We start from the raw sequence: 25,329 nt of genomic DNA on the forward strand, positions 1-25,329 counted from the left end.
ATTTGTACGCGTTGGAGGAATTCTACAATTCATTTATCAATTTTTTTTTATTTTTCTTTTATCCTGTTGGATTGCTTCAGCAATTGCACATAAAAGTGTTTGAATTTCTAACCTTCAGATAATATGTATTATTCAGGATAGGATTTTTGAGTTGTGTTGTGGCTTATTTGCATTTTTTTATCAAATGCTTAATAATCAAAGGAAATCAAGAGAATGAAAACAACTGGTTGCATAAAGAAGAAGCAATAACAGTAGTTGATTGTGTGAAATAAGCTGTTTTTCGGGAATTAGCCGATTATTTTTGGGCTATAAATTTGCAAAGTGATATCTAGGCTATTATATTGCAAGTCAGGTGTGTGAGTTGTATTTATGTGAAATTATCCCTTTTAGAATTGTTTTGAATTTCCTTATATAAATTCTTGATTTCGCCCATCTTGATATTGCATACAAGATTATAAGTCAACATATCCAATTCAGGATTGAAATCAAAACAATTTACAAGTTTTGCGTGTTGAAAATAAAATCCAACTCTAACTTACTAATATTAGTTACTTACATTATTTTCTAAGTTATTAATCTAGGCTTTTATCACTTTTAGCCATTTTAGAGTTGAAAACAGTGACATTCTCGTTATCAACTTAGTTATACTTTGATTAATTTCACACGATACATGTTCATCAATATTTTGACAGATGAAAAGAAATCACCTATTTCCTCTTTTTCAATTTATATGAACCTATTTTACTGGGCACATAGCTTAAGAAAAATAAAAGAAGACTTTTGAACTTGTGGAATAAAATGAGGCAGTATATTTTGTGTGGCTATAAATCATCCTATAAAAGTAAATTATTTTCAAATATGAAAAAGAGTCATTATTTTTACCACAAATTAAAAATGAAATAAATTCACATAAATTGAAACAGAGGAAGTAATATTTTTGTCTCCGTCGAGATTCGAACCTGAGACCTCATGATTCTTAACCAACTTCATTGACTATTAAGTCATACCCTATTCTCTTATAATTTTCATTTGAACAATAAAATAGTTACAACAAAAAGAGTAGAGGCGGTTATGAGGCGCACGTTAACCGTTGCTCTCGGCGCACGATAGCAAGGTTTGCAATTGTGACCGGAATCAATGGTTCGTCGCCGGAAAACTGTGCATGATACTAATACGCAGTCGGATAAGCTTATTACTCCAGCTAACGATATTCAAATGGAATTACCTCCACTCACATTTGGATGTTTGCTTCCACAGAAATACCAGTCGATTGAGGAAGCTCATGAAACAAGCAGTTCTGAAGGAGATGTTCAACTTCAACCAGTGAAAGCAGAAGGAACAATGAATCCAGCAGTGAGATGATTACAGTATTCAGAAGCAAGTGGATCGGAGAAGCCAACTCCTACGACAGCTGATATTGTACGAGGAAATTAATCACAGCTCACAAATGGATAAAACATTATCATTTGTTCCTCCAATTGATAGAGATGGTAAGAAAATTGTCAAATTTAGTGAGGATGATTTGCAATCGCAGGCGGATTATTGGAAAACTTCTCTAATTGGCTATATAATTGGAGAAAATCCTTATGAAAAAGCTATGGAAAATTTTGTACTGAATGTGTGGAATTTTGTTACGAAGCCTAAGATTCTGATTCATTCTGAGGGCAACTGTATTTTTAAATTTCGCACCATAGCTGATAGAGATCGAGTCCTTCAGTCAGGTCCATACACTTACAGAAACAAACCTATGGTGCTAAGGCTATGGGAAATCGATTTCTCATTCAATAGAGACATTTTAAGCACAATTCCAGTATGAGTGAGATTTCCTGGGCTACCAGTGGGGTATTGGTCAACTGAAGCCCTAAGTAAAATGGCTTGTGTAGTGGGAAAGCCCCTATACACTGACAAATTTACTGCTCCTTATGAGAAAATATCCTATGCTTGTGGAGGTTGATGCTGCATATTCTCTGCCATATCAGATAGAGATAGAATCACCTTATGGCCCTATGGTACAGATGATTGAATATGACTGGAAGCCTGTATTTTGTAATGACTGTTTGAAATTTGGGCATGACTCTATTGATTGTTGGCATAACACAAGGTGTGCGGAGGAGCAGGAGGCTAAGGAGGGGGGAAGACCAAGGAGACAGAGAAGAAGAACAAAGAAACAAGGCAAAACTGTTAAGCAAGCTTGGCTTGTAAAGAATCCCCAAGTGAATGCAGAATTACTTCCTCAGGAAGGAATAGTGCTACAAGAGAAACCTACTCATGAAAGTGCTTGCTTGGAGAAGGATAGTGGAAGTATAGAGAGTACACAACAGCTTGTTTCTTTGCCATGTCAAGCAAGAGATGGGACAAATACAAATGAGATTATCTGCAGCAATACTGTGATGGAAGAAAATATTGACAAGGGCAAGACAATTGCTGAGATCAAGGATGATGGGAGAAGAGGACAACAGACAATATGATGTGGATTACAAATTTTTATGTGGTCAATTTTGGGACCAGCCTAGAAAATTTTCACCAAAACAAGTAGCGAACAATAAAGCAGGGATGCAATCTTTTGATTTTGGAATATTACATGAAAAGGACTATAACATTACAGAACTTTCATATTCTAACCAATAGGGTTATAGATCTCTGTAGGTCGCACACCCTTAATATCAGATTGTTGCATAATCAAACGGAAAGTTGTGTCAAGAGCTGAATAAAGCCATCTTTTCAAGTAATATAGAGAGCAAACTTCTATACTGAAACAAAAGTCAAGAACCATTAGTACATCTATGTTGCAGTGGCTTTATCACATTTATTTTTTCTCAAGGGAACAATATCCCTTCAATTATTACCTCCTTCACTTTCTTCTTAATAAACCACACTATTTTGTAAGATATCATCTTTTGATCTTCTTCATATGCACACCTCTCCCTCCACCAAAGAAAAGAAAAAGAACAAGAAAAAGACTTGTTGAATTAATTGATAAAGTTGATTTTTCTTTGGTTGCTATCCCCTCATTTGTTTCGACACTATCAACTCAAGATTGGGTTTTCTTACTGTTAAATATGTCTTTGAGTAAAATTTGTGAGCAGTGTTAACTCACCAAATTTTGAATTTACAAACATTTACACTAATATACTTGTCTCCCTATCTAACAACTTTAATGCAGTGGTTTTTCCAGCACAACCAGCCAAGACGACAATATAAATGTCCCCCATCTACATGATCAAGAAGGGAGTAGCACATGGTTTTGCCTTCCACTAGCAATTCAACATCTAATTGTATCAAATTATTGTCATTGGTGAGAAGTCCCAAGCATGATGTCGACCAAAGTGAAGAAAGGAAGAAACTTATCATTTTTTATCCTTTCAAGCTAACTTTATCCACAAATTTAAGGCCCCATATCAACTTGGCCAAAAGGCATCAACACATTTTGCCTTTTGTTGTTAGTAACATAACTTCAGCTCCAACTCAAAGCCCGTATATATCCTCTTGTATAAATAATCCTCCTCTCATGAGCTTTTTCATCATAAAACAAGCATTATCAGTTCATTCATCAAAGATCCCTAAAGTTCTTATTTACTTTCTTGTTTCTAGTTTTCCAGAGAAATGAAGATGCTCAGTACTAAGAAACTCATTAACATGGCCAAGAGATGGCAGAAGTTCGCAGCCAAGCAGAGGAAGGGGATTTCATTTCCAAGAAATGGCAGTGATACAGACAGTTGTAGTACATCCTCATCCTCTATAGTTGAAAAGGGTCAATTTGTAGTATATACAGCTGACTAAGCACGGTTCGTCATTCCCTTGGCTAACCTTGAAAATGAGGTCATTAGGCAACTTTTAAGCATGTCTGAAGAAGAGTTTGGGTTACCGAGTGGTGGCCCTATAACATTACCGTGTGATTCAGACTTCATAGACTATATTATTTCACTAATCAAGAAAGGTATATCTGCTGGAGATCTTCACAAAGCATTGCTCCTCTCAATTACTTCATGATGTTGTTCAACTTCTTATTTGCACCAAGAAAGTAGAAATGAACAGATTCTTGTTTATTGAGTCATGACATCATGCTTTGTAAATGATAGCACAAAATAGATTGTATAGGAGTTGAAAAATAGGTAACTGAAAGCTTGTATTATTACATATGGAGTAGAGCTTTATCTTGAAATTATGTAACAAATCAGCATGACACGTCACAGGGCCCTAGGCGCAGCACCAGAGAGAAACATCCACCCAAATATATGGACCATTCTGTGGTCCCAGATCCCAAGAGAATAAACCTCTGTCAAGCCGTTATAGAAAAGGACAAAGGACAGTCTTGCACCGAGTAGCATAAATAGGAGAAGAATCAACCAGTAATGCTATGGATGAACTTGCTTATAATTCTTTAGCTTAGAAATTAGATCTGAAACCTCCCTTTTCTCAGTTTTTCCTTTCTTTTTTGCTCTAGTTACTCCCAGAAGTTGAGGAACAAGCCTCTCTTTGTGATCTGGAAATCAGTTTATCATCAATATAATTTTGTTTGTTACATTTGGTGCTTTCGTTGACCCTCCCTCTACAAATGGGTGATGAAGCTCACAATACCCGTTTGAAATCACTAGATGAAGCTGTTAAGCAACTGCAAGCTGACTCTGCTTCACATACCAATGCTCTGGAATCCATTAACACTGTCCTTCAGGACATTGTTTCTCAGTTGGCATCTATGCGTCCATCGCCGTCGGCACCGCCGCCGCCCACCACCAGCCCTCTTTCTTCTAACCCAGGTCCTTCTTCTACACCTTCGCCACATACTTTTACCCAGCTACCAAATTATGCTCCTACTTTAGCCCAACAACCACAACAATAGATTTATCCAATGACCCAACATCCATTTATGCCCTTTCAGCGTGATAAACCAACACCAATCGATTTGCCCAAGTTCGACAGTCTCCATGCTGAGAGTTGGACTTTGCAAGCTACTCAATATTTTGACAGGCATCATGTTGCCGATGAGGACCGCTTGGACCTTTGTTCCTTCTTTCTTGAAGGCGAAGCAAGGGAGTGATACCAGTGGATATATCGCAATCGTCAGTTGTGCGGGTGGGCTCACTTTCTCAAAGCTGTTGTATATCGTTTTGGGACCAAGTCACTGAAATCTCCAGAGAGCTTGTTGGCTAAATTACAGATGACTGCCTCTGTCCGTGAGTATCTTTCTCAGTTTGAAAAACTTGCAAATCGAACAACGGAGATGTCACCACCGATGCTCAAACATTGTTTTACATCTGGGCTTCACCCAGCTATTAAAGGAGATGTATTGTCTTTTAGACTGGTGGATCTTAACGAGGCCATTGGGCTGACATTTTTGCAAGAAGAGAAACACTTGGCCCAACCCAAATTGTCACCCCAGCCCACTCCATTTAATAGACCCACTCCCCTCCCTTTCGCCCATCACACTGCAGCTCACCTAAACCAAACCAGCCCCTTTCCCAATCATCACCTTCTCCAGCTGCTTCTTTGTTGGGTGTTGGTCGTGTACCTTTCAAGAAACTTACACAAGCGGAACTACAATGCAAACGTGACCTCAATCTTTGTTTTAACTGTGATGAAAAATGGCAGAAGGATCATCGTTGTTCTTCCCAACCTCAACTCTTTCTTCTACTGCCAGAAGAAGATACCACCGATGAGAATCCTTTAGACACTTCACCCCAGCCTTCTGATGCATCTCCACCAGACAATCTCTCAGACAATCCTTCCCTCCTTACCATTAGTCTTCACGCTCTTGCCGGAGGTCGAGATCCAACTACCTTTCGATTTACGGGTACTGTCAAAGGAAATCTAGTTCAGGTTCTCATTGACGGGGGGAGCACCCACAATTTCATCCATCCCAGGGCAGCCAGAAAACTCAAACCACCCATTGAACCTGCTTCGGCGTTTTCAGTGATGGTAGGAAATGGCCAAACATTACGTTGTCTGGGAATGATCCATGTGGTTTGTATCACCATTCAAGGATAGTCTTTTTCCACCACTTTCTTTGTTATTGATTTACACGGTTCAGATTTGGTCTTGGGGGTGTATTGGTTGGCCACTTTAGGGCCAAGCCTCTCTGATTATGTCAAACGTACTTTTGAATTTACCATTTCTGGCCAGCACATTCGTTGGGTGGGTGACCCTGTTTCTTCCCCAGCTCAGATAAATGTTTCCACCCTTCGTCATTTTTCCTAGACTAACTCCATTTCTTATGTTTTGCGTCTGGACCTTCACTCCACCAATACCACCGATCCATCGGAGTATCCCCCTAACTTGTCTTCACTCCTTAAGTCTTACCTTGATGTTTTTCAGCCACCTACATCATTTTCTCCATCCAGATCCCAAGACCATCACATACCACTTTTACCAGGAGCTAGCCCAATTAATGTACGCCTCTATCGCTACCCCCATTTTCAGAAGGCAGAAATTGAGCGCCATGTATCCGAAATGCTCAAAACGGGCGTCATTAGCCCTAGCTCTAGTCCTTATTCGTCCCCTGTTCTACTGGTTCTAAAGAAAGATGGTACATGGTAATTTTGTGTAGATTATCGGGCTTTAAATTCTATCACAGTGAAAGATAGATTCCCCATCCCAACTGTGGATGAATTGTTTGATGAGTTGCATAACGCTCGATTCTTCTCCAAATTGGATTTATTGGCCGGTTATCATCAAATCCGACTTCACCCACCAGATATTGAAAAGACGGCATTCCGCACTCATGACGGGCACTATGAGTTTACCGTCATGCCGTTTGGGCTCCCAAATGCACCTTCTACCTTCTAAGCAACCATGAACTCTATTTTTAAACCATTCCTTCGGCGGTTTGTTTTAGTTTTTTTCGATGATATACTTGTTTATAGTCAGTCATGGGACGCTCACTTGGCACATCTTGGTTCTGTGTTTGATATTTTGCGCCAAAATTCGTTGGTTGTCATGCGTTAGAAGTGTCACTTTGGCCAAACATCCATTTCTTACTTGGGACATATTCTTTCTGTTGAGGGTCTTCAGGTTGATCCAGAAAAAATAGCTGCAATACTCTCATGGCCTATACCTTCATCAGTTAAGGATGTGAGAGGCTTTCTGGGTTTAACTGGATACTACCGCCGATTTGTCAAAAGTTATGCACAATTAGCTTCCCTTTTTTTACAGATCTTCTAAAGAAAGATTCATTTATATGGTTAGATGAGGCATTGCTTGCTTTTACCAAACTAAAACAAGCTTTGAGTTTAGTTCCAGTCCTCTCCTTGCCTAATTTTTCTAAGGTCTTCACCGTGGAAACAGATGCTTCTGGATGAGGTATTGGTGCAGTGCTTTCCCAGGATGGTCACTCGGTTGCCTTCTTCACTCAAAAGTTGTCTTCTAGGATGCAAGTTGCTTCCACTTAAAATAGAGAAATGTTCGCCATCACCCAAGCGGTGCAGAAATGGAGACAATATTTACTGGGCCGTCGATTCATTATCATCACTGATCAGCAGCCTTTGAAATCACTTACCAGTCAAGTGATTCAAACTCCAGAACAACAACGCTGGCTCAGTAAGCTTATTAGGTATGACTTTGAGATCCACTATCGCCCAGGGAGATTAAATTCGGCAGGTGATGCTTTATCTCGAGTTCCTGCTCTTCATGCTCTATCATTAGCGGTCACTAAAATGGCTTTGATAGACCAATTACGAGCTTTAAACACAACATATAAGGAATTGAGGGCTTTACAACAAAAGTTGGTAAAGGATCCAACTTCCTTACCTCACTTTTCATTTCAGGAGGGCCTGCTTTTGTTTCGCAACCGCTTGGTGGTACCTAAGGATGAAAAACTTCGCTCTTTATTGCTCGCTGAATTCCATTCTTCTAAGATTGGGGGGTCATGCTGGAGTTTCGCGCACATTTCATCGCCTTTCCTCCAATTTTTTCTAGGATAGTATGAGAGCTGATGTTCTAAAGTTTGTCATGGAGTGCCAGGTTTGTCAACAAATGAAGGATTCTACTTTAAAACCGGCTAGTTTATTGTCTCCTTTGCCAATTCCAGATGTGATCTTCGACGACATTTCGATGAATTTCATCACTGGCCTTCCACCGTCTCAGAGTCGCACTATTATATTGGTGATTGTGGATCGTCTATTCAAATATGGACACTTTATTGCATTACCAACTAATTTCACCAGTCAAAAAGTTGCTGAAGTATTTGTTCATGAGTTCATCCGTCTACATGGCTTCCCAGCAACAATTGTTTCAGACAGAGATCCTCTCTTCCTATCTGAATTTTGGAATGAACTTCATCGGCTGCAAGGGACTCAATTGGCCATGAGTTCCGTGTACCATCCTCAGTTGGACGGTCAAACAGAGGCACTTAATAAGTGTTTGGAAATGTATCTTCGCTGCTTTGCATCCAACACTCCTTCTACTTGGTTTTCGCTGTTGCCGTGGGCAGAATTTTGGTATAATACTTCATACCTCCACAGTTCTAAACTTACTCCATTTGAGGTGGTGTATGGTCGTCCTCCGCCAATCGTTTTCCAGTATATCCGGGACAGTTCTACCAACCCTGCTGTAGCTGCTTCCCTTCGACAACGGGATGAAGTATTGGCTATTTTAAAAGCCAATTTACTCCATGCCCAGGATTGTATGAAATCCAATGCTGACAAAGGTCGCAGAAAAGTGCAATTTAATGTGGGAGATTGGGTGTATGTCCGCCTTTGTCCCTATCATCAGCTCTCAGTACGCCTACAATGCCACACCAAATTGAGTAGACGCTTCTTTGGTCCCTTCCAGATTGTTCGGCGAGTGGGCGCAGTTGCTTATAAACTCGCACTTCCTCCTTCATCCAAAATTCACCCTATATTCCACGTTTCAGTCTTGCGAAAATGCTTAGGCAATCCATCTCACCAGATCACCCCAATAGACCTTTTGGATCAATCTTCTTCCTTGGTTCTCCTCCCAGAAGATGTATTGCAATGTAGATCCATTTCTAGAGGGGGACAGCAGATCCACCAATGTCTTATCAAATGGTTAGGCCTCCCAGTTTCAGATGCCACCTGAGAAGATTCTCAAACTCTCCTTCGCAGGCTTCCTGATCAGAACCTTGAGGGCAAGGTTCGTCTCTACGGGGGCGGCATTGTAACAAATCAGCATGACACATCACAGGTCCATAGGCGCAGCACCAGAGAGAAACATCCACCCAAATATATGGACCATTATGTGGTCCCAGATCCCAAGAGAATAAACCTCTGCCAAGCCGTTATAGAAGAGGACAAAGGACAATCTTGCACCGAGTAGCATAAATAGGAGAAGAATCAACCAGTAATGCTATGGATGAACTTGCTTATAATTATTTAGCTTAGAAATTAGATCTGGAACCTCCCTTTTCTCAGTTTTTCCTTTCTTTTTTACTCTAGTTACTCCCAGAAGTTGAGGAACAGACCACTCTTTGTGGTCTGGAAATCAGTTTATCATCAATATAATTTTGTTTGTTACAAATTAACATTCAATATCGTACTTGTGGCAAGACAAGATAAAATTTATATACGGTTATCAAAGATAATATGTCAATACACACAAAGACCAGTGAACAAGTGCATCAGGGGTATAGTATAGATACTGATGTCTCCTGTCATGAGCTGGCTGCCTAGACCTTCTTAAGCGAGGCTTTGAGATGCGGCTGAAGACCAATTAGACTGGTGGCCATTTCCACAACATAAGATAGTTCACAATTCTCCACTTTAAAAACTCGACTGATCTCCTTGACCTGTCCATCAGGTAAGTGAAGGATCACATTAGTCAAACTTATTGCAACCATGAAATGTTTTCTCATTATTTTAGGTTTCATCAGGGTAGACTAAAGACCAAGTCAATCTCAATTCAAAGCACAAAAAAGGAAACTTATTACAACTGTGACATGTTTTCTCATTAGACTAGAAAAATTTGTTTTATGTAAGGATTCTTCTTCTCCTATGAAATCTCTAGTTAGATAAGCACTGCTGCAAGAGGAGGTTACCTTGGAAGCATTGCCGACCAGTTCTCTTTTAAGCTTCACAACTCCCTCTTTCATGTCATATGTTCCTTTCTGTAGAATCAAAGTAGAAATATGATGATATTAGAACTGTTAGCGAGTCTGGAGTTTTAGCAACAACAGCCATTTCAAATTGCCAGCTCAATATTAGAACTGCCCACCCAAACATGAAAAATGTCCTTAGCACATCTAAAAAATTTGATAACATGAAATTCCGAGGCATGACCCATGGCTCGCAAAAATGGATTTAAGTTATATACACAATTACTGAATTTTTACCTTTGATAGTTATAACGCTTGTTACAGATATTTACCTATAACACGTTATAAATGGCCTGATTGTGTGAATATGTCTGTGCAAAGAACTTAAACTCCACAGAAACAAGTTTCTATGTAAAATGTCTATGTCAAAAGTTGCATATGATTATGCATAAGGAGAAAATCACCTGGACTTCAACAAGACCAGTGCTTTGAGCAATGACGACTTCAATTGTTCCATCGGGTTTAGGCCTCCAGTATCCACTCTCCGAATGCAAAGGTTGTGTGGATTTCAAGTTCCTTGTCTTTTGAGAATAAGCTATCACGGGCTGATTAGCAGAAAAAGCAAATTTTAGACCAAAGGTATTTGTGACACCCTAGTCAAATCCACAAGTAAATAAAGTATAAAGTAAATAAGTCTTAGACTCTAGTGACACATTTTAAAGTCGTACAGCCCTACGCCCAAAGAGGACAATATCACTAGTGGGCGGGTTGATGGTGGGGCAAACCTAGATGTTGAGTCCTTAAGTGGGGTGTATGTGAATCCCTAGATGAATCTCACGATGAAAAAATAGAGGAGATATGCAGAGTATATAAGTAAACAAGTCTTAAACCCTAATGACGCGTTTTAAAACCGTGCGGGCCTAGGTCCAAAGCGGATAATATCACTAGTGGGAGGGTTGATGGTGGGGCAAACTTGAACGCTGAGTCCTTAAGTGGGGTGTATGTGACACCTTAGACGAATCTCACGTTGACAAAACAGGGGAGATATGCTAGGTATATAAGTAAGCAAGTCTTAAACCCTAGTGATGCGTTTTAAAGCCGTGCGGGCCTAGAGCCAAAGCGTACAGTATAACTAGTGGATTGGGCTGTTACAATATCTCTATCATTTTTTTTAGTTTGTCCCAAAAAATGATACTTTTCTATATCTTACAAACAATTTAACTTTAACAGCTTGTTTGGATGGTTGTTTCTCATTGTATCGTAATGTATTGTTATCCCAAAACAATGTTTGTTTTGATTGTTTCATTAAAATTGGTTGTATTGTATTATTATATCCATTGTTCCAGAACAATGAAAAGTCCTCTTTTTTGAAACAACTGATTTGGTGTGGTGAGATTGTTTCCTATTTTTCTTTCCAATTATACCCTAACTTATTACTCCATAATTCTATTTTAACCTTTACCTTTTTTCTATTTAACTCCAAATCTCAAACCTATAGCCTACTTTATTTTTTTCCAAAAACTTTTGCCGCCAACGTTAAACGTGTTTTGCCGTCTTCTGTTTTATTTTTTCTCCTAATTTGCTTTTAGCTCAATTCTAATTAGTTGTGCTCCTTTGTTTTGCATTCTTCTGTCTCGCTTATTTTTTAAGGTATTTTGCCTCTTTCTGTTTTGTTTTTTAAAATTATTTTTATGAATAATTTTTGATAAATTTAATATTTAAACAATTGAGGTTATTGTAGTAAACTTATCAGTTACAGTACAGTATGATACAGTCAAACCAAACAACTAAATATTATTTAACAATAACAAACAATACAATCTATCCAAACATTGTATTCATAAAACGATACAATCCAATACGATATAATACAATACATTATAAACGATGGGGAACAATGATCCAAACAGAGTGTAAAGTTCTCATTTTTATCTTAAATGAAATGATTTATAATTTGTTCCCGACCACAAGTTTAAAAGTCTTTTTTATTTATTTCTTAAACTCCGCACCTATTAATATAGATTCGAGCGGCGTATGCCAATTAATTTCATTCGAAGAGCTTAATCAGAAACTAACCTTGTTAGGAGAGTGTGAAAATTGGAGCTCTTCGGAGTAATTGAAGGAAGAAATAGTTGGGAAAAAGCCTTCGCCTTCACCTCTCCAGTTCCCTCCTCCATCATTATCGTATGCTTCTCTCCGTTTTTTTTTTCTTTTCAGTAGACAGACTGTTGAGTTCCCATACTCATATAGTGGGCGTTGGGATATAAGAATTGTAAAATTCCAAAAAAAAAGCGAAATTCTTTTTGAACGGTATTTAAAAACTAAAGTTGTGTTCGGATATGAATATAATTTTGGATTGTTTTTGAAATTTTGTTAGTGATATGATGAGAGAATTTTGAAAAATAATATTTTGGAGTTTTTAAAATTTTCAAAAATTTCCAAAATTTACCTTCTACTAAAAATTAGAAATTTTATGGTCAAATACTTAATTCGAAAAAAAATGAATTTTGTTGAAAAAAAAAAGGAAAAAATTCTTATGTCCAAAGGGCCTCATAGTACTCAAGAGTACATTGCTTTGACTTTGACCAAGTAAATGCTACTATTTGGACGGCTGCTTATCATTACATTGCTTTGACCAAGTAACAACAACAACAAACCAGTATAATCTCATTTAGTGGGGTCTAGGGAGGGTAGTGTGTATGCAGACCTTATCCCTATCCTGGGGTACAAAGGCTGTTTTCAAAATAGACCATCGGCATCCTTCCCTCCAAAAACTTCCCACCTTGCTCTTGGGGAAACTCGAATTCACAACTTCTTAGTTGGAAGTGGAGGTTGCTTACCATCAGAGCAACCCCTCTTGTCTAGCTTTGACCAAGTAAATAGTTAACAAAAATTTACCGGCATATGATATTTACCTCAAATCCTATTATTTTATTCATGATTAAATAAAATATGAAGGTTAGAATGTGTATTAGTTAACTAATCCCTTCGTTCAACTTCCATTGATTAAAGCATTCATACATATTAAACAATCTATCTTTTAGCATTAATTAATAATAAAATTGATTGTATTAACTTTAATTTGTTCATTGGGTAGCAACTTGTATGCAAATTATGGAGGGGTTAGGATTTCCTCACAGATTCACACAATGGGTAGCAGCCTGTATGCAAAGTGTGATTAATGGTGAATTGGCTTAACCTTTTCCTACTGTAAAGGGGCTCAGACAGAGTGACCCAATGTCACCATTCTTGTTCGCTCTAGCTATGGAATATCTAAGTAGGCTGCTTGCAGATTTGAAGAATAATAATTAATTCAACTTTCATCCCAAGTGCAAGAAGCTAGGCATCACTCATTTGAGTTTTGCTGACGACCTACTTGTTATAATCCATGTTTTTGTACCTGAAAGTACGTCGTGAGTCACTTGATGTAAGCTCTAAAAGGATGAAATCCTTCTACAAGAATAAGAAAGGTTTGTCGAAGTGTTAAGCAAGTTAAGATGAATATAAGACTTGTTAATCATGATTTAAATGAGTTTAAAGCCATTATATGACTATATATGATGTTTGTATATGAAGTATAAAGTTTGAGAAAAATCAGATTTAAGTTGCGGAAAAACCGACTAAGGATTTGCCTTGTAATAGAGCTTATTAAGTAATAAATTTCGTGTACTATATGAGGTCTTTTTAGGACATATTATATACCAAATTGAAGATCTTAGAATGTAGTTTCCAACGCTCTTAACCATTTGCTCATACGATATCCGGATAAAAAGATATAAGTATTTGAAAAAGGGCCAATGAGATGGTGCCAAGTAGCACCTTTTGACTTTTCAACAAAATGGAGACTATCTCCTTTTTCTCATCTCTTTCTGCATGTTTCCAGAGAGCTCGACCAAATAAGACCCCTAACCTCACCCTTAAGCTATCCCCAAGGTTATCCAATAAGATTATCGTCCGAGGCACGAAATTACGAAGCAATAACACTAGAACGATCCCCTCGACGTAAGTATTGCTATATAGCCTGTCTTTTTCTTTGTAGTTTGAGTTTTGGAAGGTATTTTGAAGTTAATAAAAATTCCTAATTTCTGGTTTCAAGCTCTTAAACATCAAGGAAGATTGATTAATTTATTTCATAATAGTTAGAACTCACAGGACGGTGATCGGAAGTTGTGAGTTCGAGTTATTTGATTTGTAATGGACTATTTTGTGGGATGTTTCATGTAACTTTTGGGATGTATATTTTGCTGCTATTTAATGGAGTTTTTGGAAGATAAATTGTGTGGAGAAACACCACTTAATGGCGAAATGATGGATTAGTCAATCTTTGTAATATTTTTGGGGTGTTGGACACTACTATAGTCGTCGTTTTTGGTATGAATTGATTGGGGTATGTTGGGCTATTGTAAGCTAAATATAATATGGATTTCGACTTGAATCTACTGTAGGAGGTAATTATATTGTGTTCCTACAGGAGCTTAAGGTTATCTTGGCATTGTTTAAGTTAAATGGATGAACTAGACATGAACTAGTGAATAACGTTGCTCATTAAGAATAATTGGAGTTGTGGATCATTTTCTTTGTTATGGATATATGGTATAAGGCTGGAATTATTGATGAATGAATTCATTATTATGTTAATGATACTATTAAGTTAAAGTAAAAAGTCTATAAGGGATGATATGGGGTATACGAATTCCAATTGGAGCTTGTCGCTCGTCGTAAAATAGTTATGACTTGTTGTTGTTTTATGGTGTCTTGTTATTGATAATTATGTATTGCTGGATTTCTCTGGAAATTGTTGTTTGTATATGGTATTGGAGGAGGCTCTTGTTTTAGGGGAGATGCTACCCGAATTTATATAAACGAACTACAAGTTTAAGTTGTAGACTTAGCCTTTATTCAATATTGATTTTGAATCTCGTTATGCAATGGTAGATTGAGTTGAGTTGTTTGAAGAGTAGCTTGGAAGGTATTAAGGACTCACCATGGTTAAGGTATGTTAAGGCACTTCCCTCTTTCTTTTGGCATGATCTAAAGTGAAATGAATACGGTATTTCATAACTGATCTACTCCTAGCAACTAAGGTTGCCCATGTTGTTCTTTCCTTATAAAGTTATTCTAAGCAAGTATGTATGATCCTTGAATCCTATAGAATCTCATATTGATGGTATGATGTCCATAATGTTAATCGAACATGAAAGGACCTTAAGTCACTCCAAAAGGTTTAAAACGTGATTTCATGAGTCTAGTATGCATTATATATAGTATATATTTTACTCTACCAAGTTGTGCTATAGTAGGCCGGGTACGACACCTATTGTGCAACCACTGATCAGTTGGATTTATCGAGCTCCACGTGGCCAGGTATGATTCTACTGAGCCTTATGATGGTTGGGTACGTTTTTACCGAGTTCTCTTTGAGGTCGGGTACGATATGATGATGATGATGATGCCTATAGAGGCGTAAGTTTTTAAAAGTTTATATATATATATGTATTATGCATTTCATGTCAGTAGCCCCCAAAGGCACGAAGATGTTACAGGTTGTATCTCTTCTATCTCTCTTTATATTACTGTTCTTGTTTATGCTTTCCTGCCTTACATACTCGATACTTTATTAGTACTGATGTCCCTTTTGCCTGGGGATGCTACGTTTCATGCTCGCAGGTCCCAATTAATGGGTTGACATTCCTCTGAGTAGGCTATCAGCTCAGCGAAGGTGTTGGTGCACTCCACTTGCTCCGGAGTTGCCTATTTGGTCAGTATGCTTTGGATATGTATTGATTGGTATGGCGGGGCTGTATCCCGACCTTTATGATTTTATGTACTCTTAGAGGTTTGTAGACATATGTTAGGTTTATGGATACTTGTATGGCCTTGTTGGCCTATGTATTGAGTTTACAAATGGTTATGTCAGCCTTATAGGCCCTTATGTCACATGTATAAGTTTGTATATCATGTTGGGTCGTCATATGTTGAGTATTCCCTTATGTTTTATTCTTGTTATCTTATGGATGGTTTCTGGCTCATTTATTCAAGATAGTATAATAAGAAAGATATGTTATGTTGGTACTCGGTTAAGTAAGGCACCGGGTACCCGTCGCGGCCCTTCGGTTTGGGTTGTGACAGAAGTGGTATCAGAGCAGTTCTGTCCTAGGGAGTCTACAAGCCGTGTCTAGTAAAGTCTTGTTTATGGGTGTGTTGTGCACCACACTTATAAGTAGGAGGCTACAGGGCATTTAGGACCGTCACTTTTTCTTCTTGCTCTAGATCGTGTTGTAGAGCTCAATTGTAAGAATTCAAACTTCTAAATTCTATTAAATTCGTAATACAACGATACCTCATCCAAATAAACAGTTGGTATGAGATTGAATGTGGTTGTGGAAGAGTTGAGTCAGAGGAACTCGATTTTGCATCATGCTTATGATGAGCAAATGTGGGGTCTTCAGCAGATCATGTGTGTTCTAAGAAGTGTAAGCTTCTTGATAAGGAGCCCTACGACAAGAATATCTATCCACACGTATGGTAAAAAGGAATAAGTGAATCGGAAAGTAGACACAAGTTTCATCAAGTAAAACAAGCAAGATGACGAAGGGTAAGAGGTACCTAGTTAATGAAGAATATCAGTATTTACAATTCAAGCAGAGAAATGTAAGTATTGGTGTTACCTTCAATATTAATGGTGATATATACAATTGACCACACCCATCTCAGTTATACCTTATGGGAGATTACAAATATAGTTTAAGAGAAGAATGTGATATCAAGATTCAGTTCGGGTTTGAGTAACCCAAAAATTGTGGATGGATTGTTATCATTAACTAATGTATCCGAAGGATGGTGCAAATGTGGTAATAGATCTTTTTGTGAGACACCTAGATGGTGAACTTTAGAATAGTACAATCAGATATGAATACTAAAATATTCAGAAATTTTAGAAGATAGGTAGTGGAATCCTAGAAGGGAAAAATATTTCCCTTAGTATGACTCCAGCCCCGAGTAAAAAAAAAGGGAAGAATGTTAGGCATTTTGAAGATCCAGCGAGATAAAATAAGGGGAGCTAAAAGTGAAAGAATATTTTGTTCAAGTTTCAGAATAAAGTGATAGATAAAGATATTATCCAGAGAATAAGAAGAGAGTAAATGAAGCATCCTGAATATGATGTAATATATGGGTGATAACATTAAATCAAAATATGACACGATGACAGAGTCTATAGTCAAGTGAAGGAAAAATACAATAGGTGACATATCTTGAGGCAATAAAAGAGTATAAGCCATAAAGTCATATCCTTATTTCGAGAAATGAGTTGGTGACTTCAACGTGATTACTAGAAGGAAAGGTTAGACCCCAGAATAATAAAAATCAGTATGGGCTGGTGAACAAGATAAACTAAACATGAATTAGGGACTGAAGAATTTTATAATGGTTGATATCATGAGAATTTCAGAGATAACGTTCCGACAATAATAGAATGAACAAAAGAATAACCTTTAAGGTTCATTTAGGAAGATGCTTCCCTAAAGAAATCACATCGAGCAGAGTTAAGCTTAAGAGACTAAGTGTGCCAGTTATACTAAGTGTTACCCTTGTGCGTAATAAATTCGATTATCCCTGGTATAGAGAGGGTATCGCAAGGCGTAAGATGTTAGTGAAAATGTGGAAAAAAATGGCAAGAGGAAGAGGTAACTATGGAATAATAAAGTAGGAATGCGGTAAAACGGTGAAAGAAATGAGATAGCATCTTGTAATACCCCCAATATTTTAAATGAGGTCATATGGGGTATTTAGTAAATAATTTAAGTTTTCTTTTAAAAAAAGAAAGAAAAAAATCAACTAACTAAAAAAGGTTAAGAATTTAAACCAAAGGGCCGAAGCCCATTGGCACATCTTCCAATAAAAGGTGAAAAGGGTTTAGAAGCAAATTGCTTCTGAAGGAAACAAAGCAGAACAAAAAAAATACAAAATGCGCACACAAAAAAAACGAACAGAGAAAGGAAAAAGGGGGAAAAGAGAAGAAGAAGAAAGATTTGGGCAAATGCCTTAAGAAGAATTGGGAGTTGAAATTGAAAGTATTAAAGCTCTCCTTCGACTCAAGAGGTTAACCTTCTTTCCCTCACTTGTTAAACTATTTCACCGCATCTATGCAATTTCATGTAGTACAAAAGAATTCAATATCAACTTTCTCTTATATATATAAAGAAATATACAATTACTATAGAGATAATGAGGTTATAAAGGTTTGGTTTAAGCACTGATAGGTCTAGGTTTAGAGGAATAAATTATACTAAATAGTTTGAAATTGATAGAATTATGGACTAGTTCTATGATTAAATACAAATCCACAAACTAAGACTCAAACATGAACCTCGATGATTGGTTATTCTAAATTAGTGAAAGATTTAGCCTAAATGAGGCGATTAACACGATATCAATGTTATGAAATTATAGATTAATTGGAGGAATTTGTACGAGTTGCTTGAGGTGAAGCAGTTGGTATTTCAGCACGAGTACTGTGAGTAGTAAGCTTATCGCACTTTGTGTTTTCATAACTTGCATGATTTACATATGATTTTTAATGTGAATATGTCCCGATTATTTTGAGTTGCATGTGGGACAAGTCTTTTACTCGATATGATACCGAAATAGTTATTTGAGATGAATACCGTGGTTTTAAATATTTTCGTGTCACTAGATCTGTTTGACCGTTACTTGAATTTACTGTTATCGAAAGGAAATTATATGATTTGATAAGAACCGAAATGCCTTATATTGTTTTAAAATAGTTTCTATGAGTATATACGGATTACAGAGACAAGTATAAATGGGATTAGACATTGAAGGATCTCGTAGCTAACGGCGGGTTTGTTAGACCCGGTGCACCTTGTAATTACAGATTACCGATATAGCCCTCCCTAGTGGGAAGGTAGAACTAGCATATCGTTACTGATTTTCCTCGAGTAGGGACTACCGTTAGATTTGACTTCTTGCGAAAAAGTCCACAGTTATACCGATTACATGATCCGTTCATTGAAACCTCCCAAATGTGAATACTAAAATTGTACAGTGGTTACCGAGCTCATTACTAAATTATTATTTGTATTATATTACAAGAAGAACATGATGAGACTGAAAATTATTTATTGTTTTTGAAAGGGCATTTATATGTTATCTTCTGTTTTAGATACTAGCATGTTTTCTGACTTGTCCCCAATAAAAAACGATTGTGATTAAGTGTTATTACTCACTGAGCTAGCGACTCATTCCCCGCCAATCTTTTTCAGAGACAGCAGTTGACGCAAGCGAGGATTTCGTTAATTAGAGCACACATATTGATATTTCTCGGTGAGCCTCGCACTTGTTCGCGTGGGCAAAGATTTTATTTATTGTTATGGTCTTTTCTTTGAACTCTTAGAGTCGCTCCATAGTCATTATTTTAGTGTCCCGAGTATTCTTTTGTTATTATAGTCTTATGTTGAGTATCGTTCTCATTTATCAAAGTTGGAGATAAATTAGTATTTCTAGTGGTTAGTTGGTGGTTTAGTCATGGTGGAGACTTGTATTAGTTAATTGACATGTTATCAATTGTTTGGTATTATATTAGGATGTTTGGTTGTTGATTTGAGACAGAATTTTTTTTGGGATGGTCCAAAAACGGGGGAAACTCTGCTCGATTTTCTGTAAAATTTCCGATAAGGCTTACTTGCTCCTAAGTGCCGGTCACAATCGTAAATTGGGTCGTGACAAAGTTGGTATCAGAGCTTAGGATTTAAGTCTCGAGTCATGGAGCAATGTTTAGTAGAGTCTTGTTCATGGGTATGTAGGCGCCCATATCTCGAGGCTACTGAACATTTAGGAATGTTTTCCCTTCTTTCATTCTTTGATCGTGTGTTGAGATAACTTGAGATTAACTTTGGAATATTTATTTCGCAGATGGCTAGGACACGTACACCCTCATCTGCTGGACGTGGTGCTACCTGGGGTGGCGGTCAAGTTGGGGTTCATCAAACTAGAAGACAGACTGCCCCTCAACCTCAAGTTGGGAACATGGGTCAAACCCAAGATGTTATGCCATATCAAGTGCAAGAGCAGGGAGTTCAGAATGCTCCACCACCAGTGCCAACTGTTGTACCTACTGTTGCCTTACCTGCAGATGTAGTGGCAAGGTTATTGAATATGTTAGAGGCATTAATGCCTACTCAGGGCGGAAGTTCAGCCCCTCAGGCTACTTTACAGACACAAACACCTACACACACTCAGCCTTTTGGGAATAAGGAAGTGTCCCTACACGAGTTCCTAAAATTGAAATCACCAAAATTCACAGGTTTCGATAATTCAGTAGATCCTCAAAGTTTCTTGGATGGGACACTCAAGGCATTACGTGCTCTTGGATGTTCTAGTGAGAGAGCCGTGGAGCTTCCAGCATACAAACTAGAGGATATGGCCAACACATGGTATGAAATGGTATTTCTAGGAAGGCCAGCAGGAGCACCACCACTGACATGGGACAAGTTCACTAAGTTGTTCAAGAATCATTTTCTTCCAGACAGTCTGATGCAACAATATGCTAGAGACTTTGAGAGATTGATTCAGACTCTAGATATGGATGTGTCAACATATAACACTAAGTTCTATAAGCTGGCTATATATGCTCCTCACTTAGTGCCTACTGAAGAAGCTCGAGTTCAGAGGTTTGTTGATGGATTGGTTGGTCGTCTATACACTGCAGTAGCCCCACAGATGAATACTTTATACTACCATGATGTAGTCGACCTTGCTAGAAAGATTGAAAACAAAGGACGTGAGGAGCGTGCAGCTAGTGATTTACGTAATAAGGCCAAGACAAGATGGGCTTTCAGTGGTGGTTTTAGTGAAAATAGAAGAGCAGGAAATCAGGGACAACAACAACAACAACAGGGTTCTCAGACAAGGACACACATGTCTTCACAGTCCACATACAGACCACATTACAGACAAGGTAATAGGGGACCATCATCTTCTAGACATCGTAATTTTGGGCAGATATATGACATTACTCCAGTCTGCCAGACTTGTGGTAGATCACATTTGGGACAATGTCGTGTTCTAACTGAAGAGTGCTTTTGTTGTGGCCAGTTGGGACATCTCTTGAGGGATTGCCCTTAGCCTCCGAGAAATTTCAACCAGGCTTCTATTCAGTCAGCTACACCGACTCAGACTACTTGTAATACTTCAGGTGCTACAGGTACAAGACATATAGATTGCGGTGTTGGAGACCGTGCTACTGTGAATTAAGGACAAGGCAATACTGGTAGAGGTCAGGCGAGAGTTTTTGCATTTACTAGACAGGATGCTCAGGCCTCTAATGCATTGGTTACATGTATTCTTTCTGTCTGTTCATTTGATGCACTTGCATTGATTGATCCGGGATCTACCCACTCCTATGTGTCTTCGTACTTTGCTTTGAGATTTAGTAGACAGCCTGAGCTATTGAATGATCCTTTTCTAGTTGCTACTCCTATTGGAGTCTCTATTATCTGAATACATGTATCGTGCTTGTTAGATTCGGGTTGAGGGAAGAGATACTCTAGCTGACCTTATTGTACTTGATATGATTGACTTTGACATGCTGATGGGAATGGATTGGTTATCTTCTTGCTATGCTATAGTCAATTGTCATGCAAAGATAGTTAAGTTTGAGATACCAAATGAACCCAGTTTTTTTTAAAAGGGAGTCAGGTTCTAGAGACTTGCAAAATTGTATCTTTTATGAAGGCTCAACGACTTCTGAAGAAAGGTTGCTTGGGTCTCTTAGCTATTGTAAATGACAAAATAAAGGAAACAATCAGTATAGAAAATGTACCCGTAGTGAGAGAATTTTCTAATGTATTTCCTGAGGATTTACCAGGATTGCCTCAAGTACGAGAAATAGACTTTGGTATTGATTTGCTACCTGACACATAGCCCATATCGATACCTCCATATCGAATGGAACCAGCAGAGTTGAGGGAGCTAAAGCAACAGTTACAAGATTTGTTAGATAAGGGTTTTATTAGACCTAGTGTATCACCATAGGGTGCACCAATACTGTTCGTAAAGAAGAAAGACGGATCCCTGAGAATGTGCATTGACTACAGGCAGTTGAACAAGATAACAATACACAATAAATATCCTTTGCCTCGTATAGATGACATGTTTGATCAGTTACAAGGAGCTTCCCACTTTTCAAAGATTGACCTCCGTTCTGGTTATCATCAACATAGAATCAAAGATGAAGATATTTCTAAGAGTGCTTTCAGGAGTCGACACATGCACTATGAAACTTGTGATGCCTTTTGGTCTGACAAATGCTCCAGCTGCATTCATGGATTTAATGAATAGGGTGTTCAAGCCGTTTCTGGATAGATTTGTAATAGTATTTATTGATGATATCCTGATAGATTTGTAAGACTGCTTTCAGGAGTCGATACATGCACTATGAAACTTGTGATGCCTTTTGGTCTGACAAATGCTCCAGCTGCATTCATGGATTTAATGAATAGGGTGTTCAAACTATTTCTGGATAGATTTGTAATAGTATTTATTGATGATATCCTGATATATTCTTGTAGCCAAGGAGAACATGAGAATCATCTCAGGACTATGTTGCAGACATTGCGAGAACATCGACTTTATGCTAAGTTCTCGAAGTGTGAATTCTGGCTAGACTCGGTAGCATTTTTGGGGCATGATATATCCAAAGATGGAATTATGGTAGATCCTAAGAAGATTGAAGCTGTGCAGAAATGGCCCAGACCTACTTCTCCTACAGAGATTCGCAGCTTTTTAGGCTATTATAGGGTTTTTGTGCAGGATTTCTTTAGAATAGCAGCGCCGCTGACCAATCTAACACAGAAAAATGCAAAGTTTCAATGGACGGAGGAATGTGAGCAGAGCTTTCAAAAACTCAAAACATGTTTGATAACTGCACCAATATTAGCCTTACCATCAGATTCTGGAGGATTTACTGTATTCTGTGACGCCTCAAGGGTGGGATTAGGATGTGTTCTCATGCAAAATGGTCGTGTTATTGCTTATGCTTCGAGACAATTGAAAAAAGCACGAGCAAAACTATCGTACACATGATTTGGAGATGGTTGCACTGGTAATTTGGAGACATTATCTATACGGCAAAACTTGTGAGATTTATACTGACCATAAAAGTCTGAAGTATATCTTTCAGCAGAGAGATCTAAATCTTCGACAGCGTCGTTGGATGGAACTACTCAAAGACTAAGATTATTCTATTTTGTATCATTCTGAAAAAGCTAATATGGTGGCTGATGCATTGAGTAGAAAATCTATGGGGAGTTTGGAACATATAGCCCCTGCAAAGAGACTTTTGGCCAGAGATATTCAGAGACTAGAAGATACATGTATCAGATTTAGTGTCAGAAATTCAGAGGCATTGTTGGCTTGTGCTCAGGCTAAGTCTTCATTAGTTGAGCGTATTAAGGCCACCCAATATAAGGATGAACGATTATGCAAATACAGAGATGAGGCCTTAGCTGGTAAAAGCAAGGATATGATTGTTGAAAGTGATGGTGTTCTTCGAATGGGTGACAAACTATGTGTAGCAGACGTAGATGGGTTGAGACATGCTATTCTTAAAGAAGCTCACAACACTATATACTATACATCCTGGATCCACAAAAATGTACCATGACCTGAAGCAATTTTATTGGTGGGAAGGTATGAAGAAAGATGTTGCTAACTTTATTTCTAGTTGTTTAACTTGTTAGCAGGTCAAGGCTGAGCATAAGCGACCCGCAGGACTACTACAACAAATTGAGATTCTAGAGTGGAAATGGGAAAGAATTACTATGGATTTTGTCACCGGGATACCACGAACCCTTAGAGGTTATAACTCGGTATGGGTGATTGTAGATCGACTGACGAAACCAACACACTTTTTGCCGGTGAAGACTACATATGGTGGAGTAATGTATGCACAGATATTTATGAACAAAATTTTCCGACTTCATGGAGTTCCAGTATCCATCATCTCTGATAGAGGATCAGAGTTCACTTCACATTTTTGGAAATCTTTTCAAGAAGCATTGGGTACATGAGTAGATCTTAGTACTGCGTTCCATCCACAGACCGACGGGCAGTCTGAACGTACTATTCAGATCTTGGAGGATATGTTGAGAGCTTGCATTCTTGAGTTTGGAGGTAGTTGGGACACTTATCTTCCGTTAGCTGAATTTTCTTACAACAATAGCTTCCAGTCTAGTATTCAAATGGCACCGTATGAAGCATTTTATGGTAGAAGGTGTCGTTATCCTATCGGATGGTTTGAAGCTGGTGAGACTAACTTATTGGGACCCGACCTAGTACAAGAAGCTATGGACAAGGCCCAGTTGATCAGACAAATATTGATTGCAGCTCAAAGCAGACAAAAGTCTTATGTTGATAAGAGAAGAAGAGATTTAGTGTTCACAATTGGAGACAAAGTGTTCCTACGAGTCTCCCCTATGAAAGGTGTAATGCGGTTTGGGAAAAGAGGCAAGTTGAGCCCCAGGTTTATAGGACCGTATGAGATACTAGACCGAGTGGGAACAGTGGCTTATCGTTTGGTAATTCCTCTTGAGTTATCCTTTATTCATCCAGTGTTTCATGTATCAATGCTAAGAAAATGTATATCAGACTCATCTCAGGTGATTGAAGCACTGACTATACCGCTCGATGAAAAGATGTCTTATAAGGAGGAGCCGATGGCAATTGTTGATAGGCAAGTAAGAAAGCTACGGTCAAAAAAAATTGTTTTCGTTAAAGTTTTATGGAGAAATCATACCGTTGAAGAAGCTACTTGGGAAGTAGGAAAAGATATGCAAGTGAAGTATCCCTATTTGTTTCAGTCTAGAGGTACGTACTTGAGTTAAATTCGGGGACCGAATTTCATAAGGTAGGGAGGGTGTAATACCCCCAATATTTTAAATGAGGCCATATGGGGTATTTAGTAAATAATTTAAGTTTTCTTTACAAAAAAGAAAGAAAAATCAACTAACTAAAAAAAAGTTAAGAATTTAAACCAAAGGGCCGAAGCCCATTGGCACATCTGCCAATAAAAGGTGAAAAGGGTTTAGAAGCAAATTGCTTCTGAAGGAAACGAAGCAGAACAAAAAAAATACAAAACAAGCACAAAAAGAAAGAACAGAGAAAGGAAGAAAGGGAAGAAGAAGAAGAAGAAGAAGAAGAAGAAGAAGAAGAAGAAGAAGAAGAAGAAGAAGAAGAAGAAGAAGAAGAAGAAGAAGAAGAAGAAAGCATTGGGCAAAGGCCTTAAGAAGAATTGGGAGTTGAAATTGAAAGTATTAAAGCTCTCA

At 38.0% G+C, this 25,329-nt stretch overlaps 2 protein-coding genes and 1 long non-coding RNA gene across 3 annotated transcripts; 2 read left to right on the forward strand and 1 right to left on the reverse strand.

Moving 5' to 3' along the window:
• Positions 1 to 9,544: 9,544 nt before the first annotated feature.
• Positions 9,545 to 13,375, reverse strand: LOC104242335 (peroxynitrite isomerase Rv2717c-like). The gene is made up of 5 exons (XM_070147380.1): positions 13,362 to 13,375; positions 12,062 to 12,194; positions 10,450 to 10,590; positions 9,989 to 10,057; positions 9,545 to 9,739 (listed from the first exon to the last, which is right to left on the reverse strand). The coding sequence occupies exons 1-5, from the start codon at positions 13,373 to 13,375 to the stop codon at positions 9,620 to 9,622; spliced, it is 477 nt and encodes a 158-aa protein (XP_070003481.1). The 3' UTR covers positions 9,545 to 9,619.
• A 503-nt stretch (positions 13,376 to 13,878) lies between these two features.
• LOC138891150 (uncharacterized) lies at positions 13,879 to 15,975 on the forward strand. The gene is made up of 2 exons (XR_011407471.1): positions 13,879 to 13,987; positions 14,921 to 15,975. It is a non-coding gene; the product is annotated as an uncharacterized lncRNA (long non-coding RNA).
• Positions 15,976 to 22,235: 6,260 nt separating this feature from the next.
• LOC138869728 (uncharacterized mitochondrial protein AtMg00860-like) lies at positions 22,236 to 23,089 on the forward strand. The gene is made up of 2 exons (XM_070147381.1): positions 22,236 to 22,408; positions 22,576 to 23,089. Exons 1-2 carry the CDS (start codon positions 22,236 to 22,238, stop codon positions 23,087 to 23,089), a joined length of 687 nt encoding a protein of 228 aa, XP_070003482.1.
• The last annotated feature ends 2,240 nt before the right edge of the window (positions 23,090 to 25,329 follow it).

The sequence above is a fragment of the Nicotiana sylvestris genome, chromosome 5, assembly GCF_000393655.2.
Source record: "Nicotiana sylvestris chromosome 5, ASM39365v2, whole genome shotgun sequence".
NCBI lineage: Eukaryota > Viridiplantae > Streptophyta > Magnoliopsida > Solanales > Solanaceae > Nicotiana > Nicotiana sylvestris.

Excerpts from the sequence above, each read along its gene's own strand:
- LOC104242335 (XM_070147380.1), bottom strand. Across the intron at positions 10,058-10,449 it reads CTGGTCTTGTTGAAGTCCAG|AAAGGAACATATGACATGAA; the intron begins GTGATTTTCTCC and ends TTGATTCTACAG. Across the intron at positions 9,740-9,988 it reads TGGTCGGCAATGCTTCCAAG|GTCAAGGAGATCAGTCGAGT; the intron begins GTAACCTCCTCT and ends CCTGATGGACAG.
- LOC138869728 (XM_070147381.1), top strand. The coding sequence starts at position 22,236 with ATGAAGATATTTCTAAGAGTGCTTTCAGGAGTCGACACATGCACTATG. Across the intron at positions 22,409-22,575 it reads GATGATATCCTGATAGATTT|CCAAGGAGAACATGAGAATC; the intron begins GTAAGACTGCTT and ends ATATTCTTGTAG.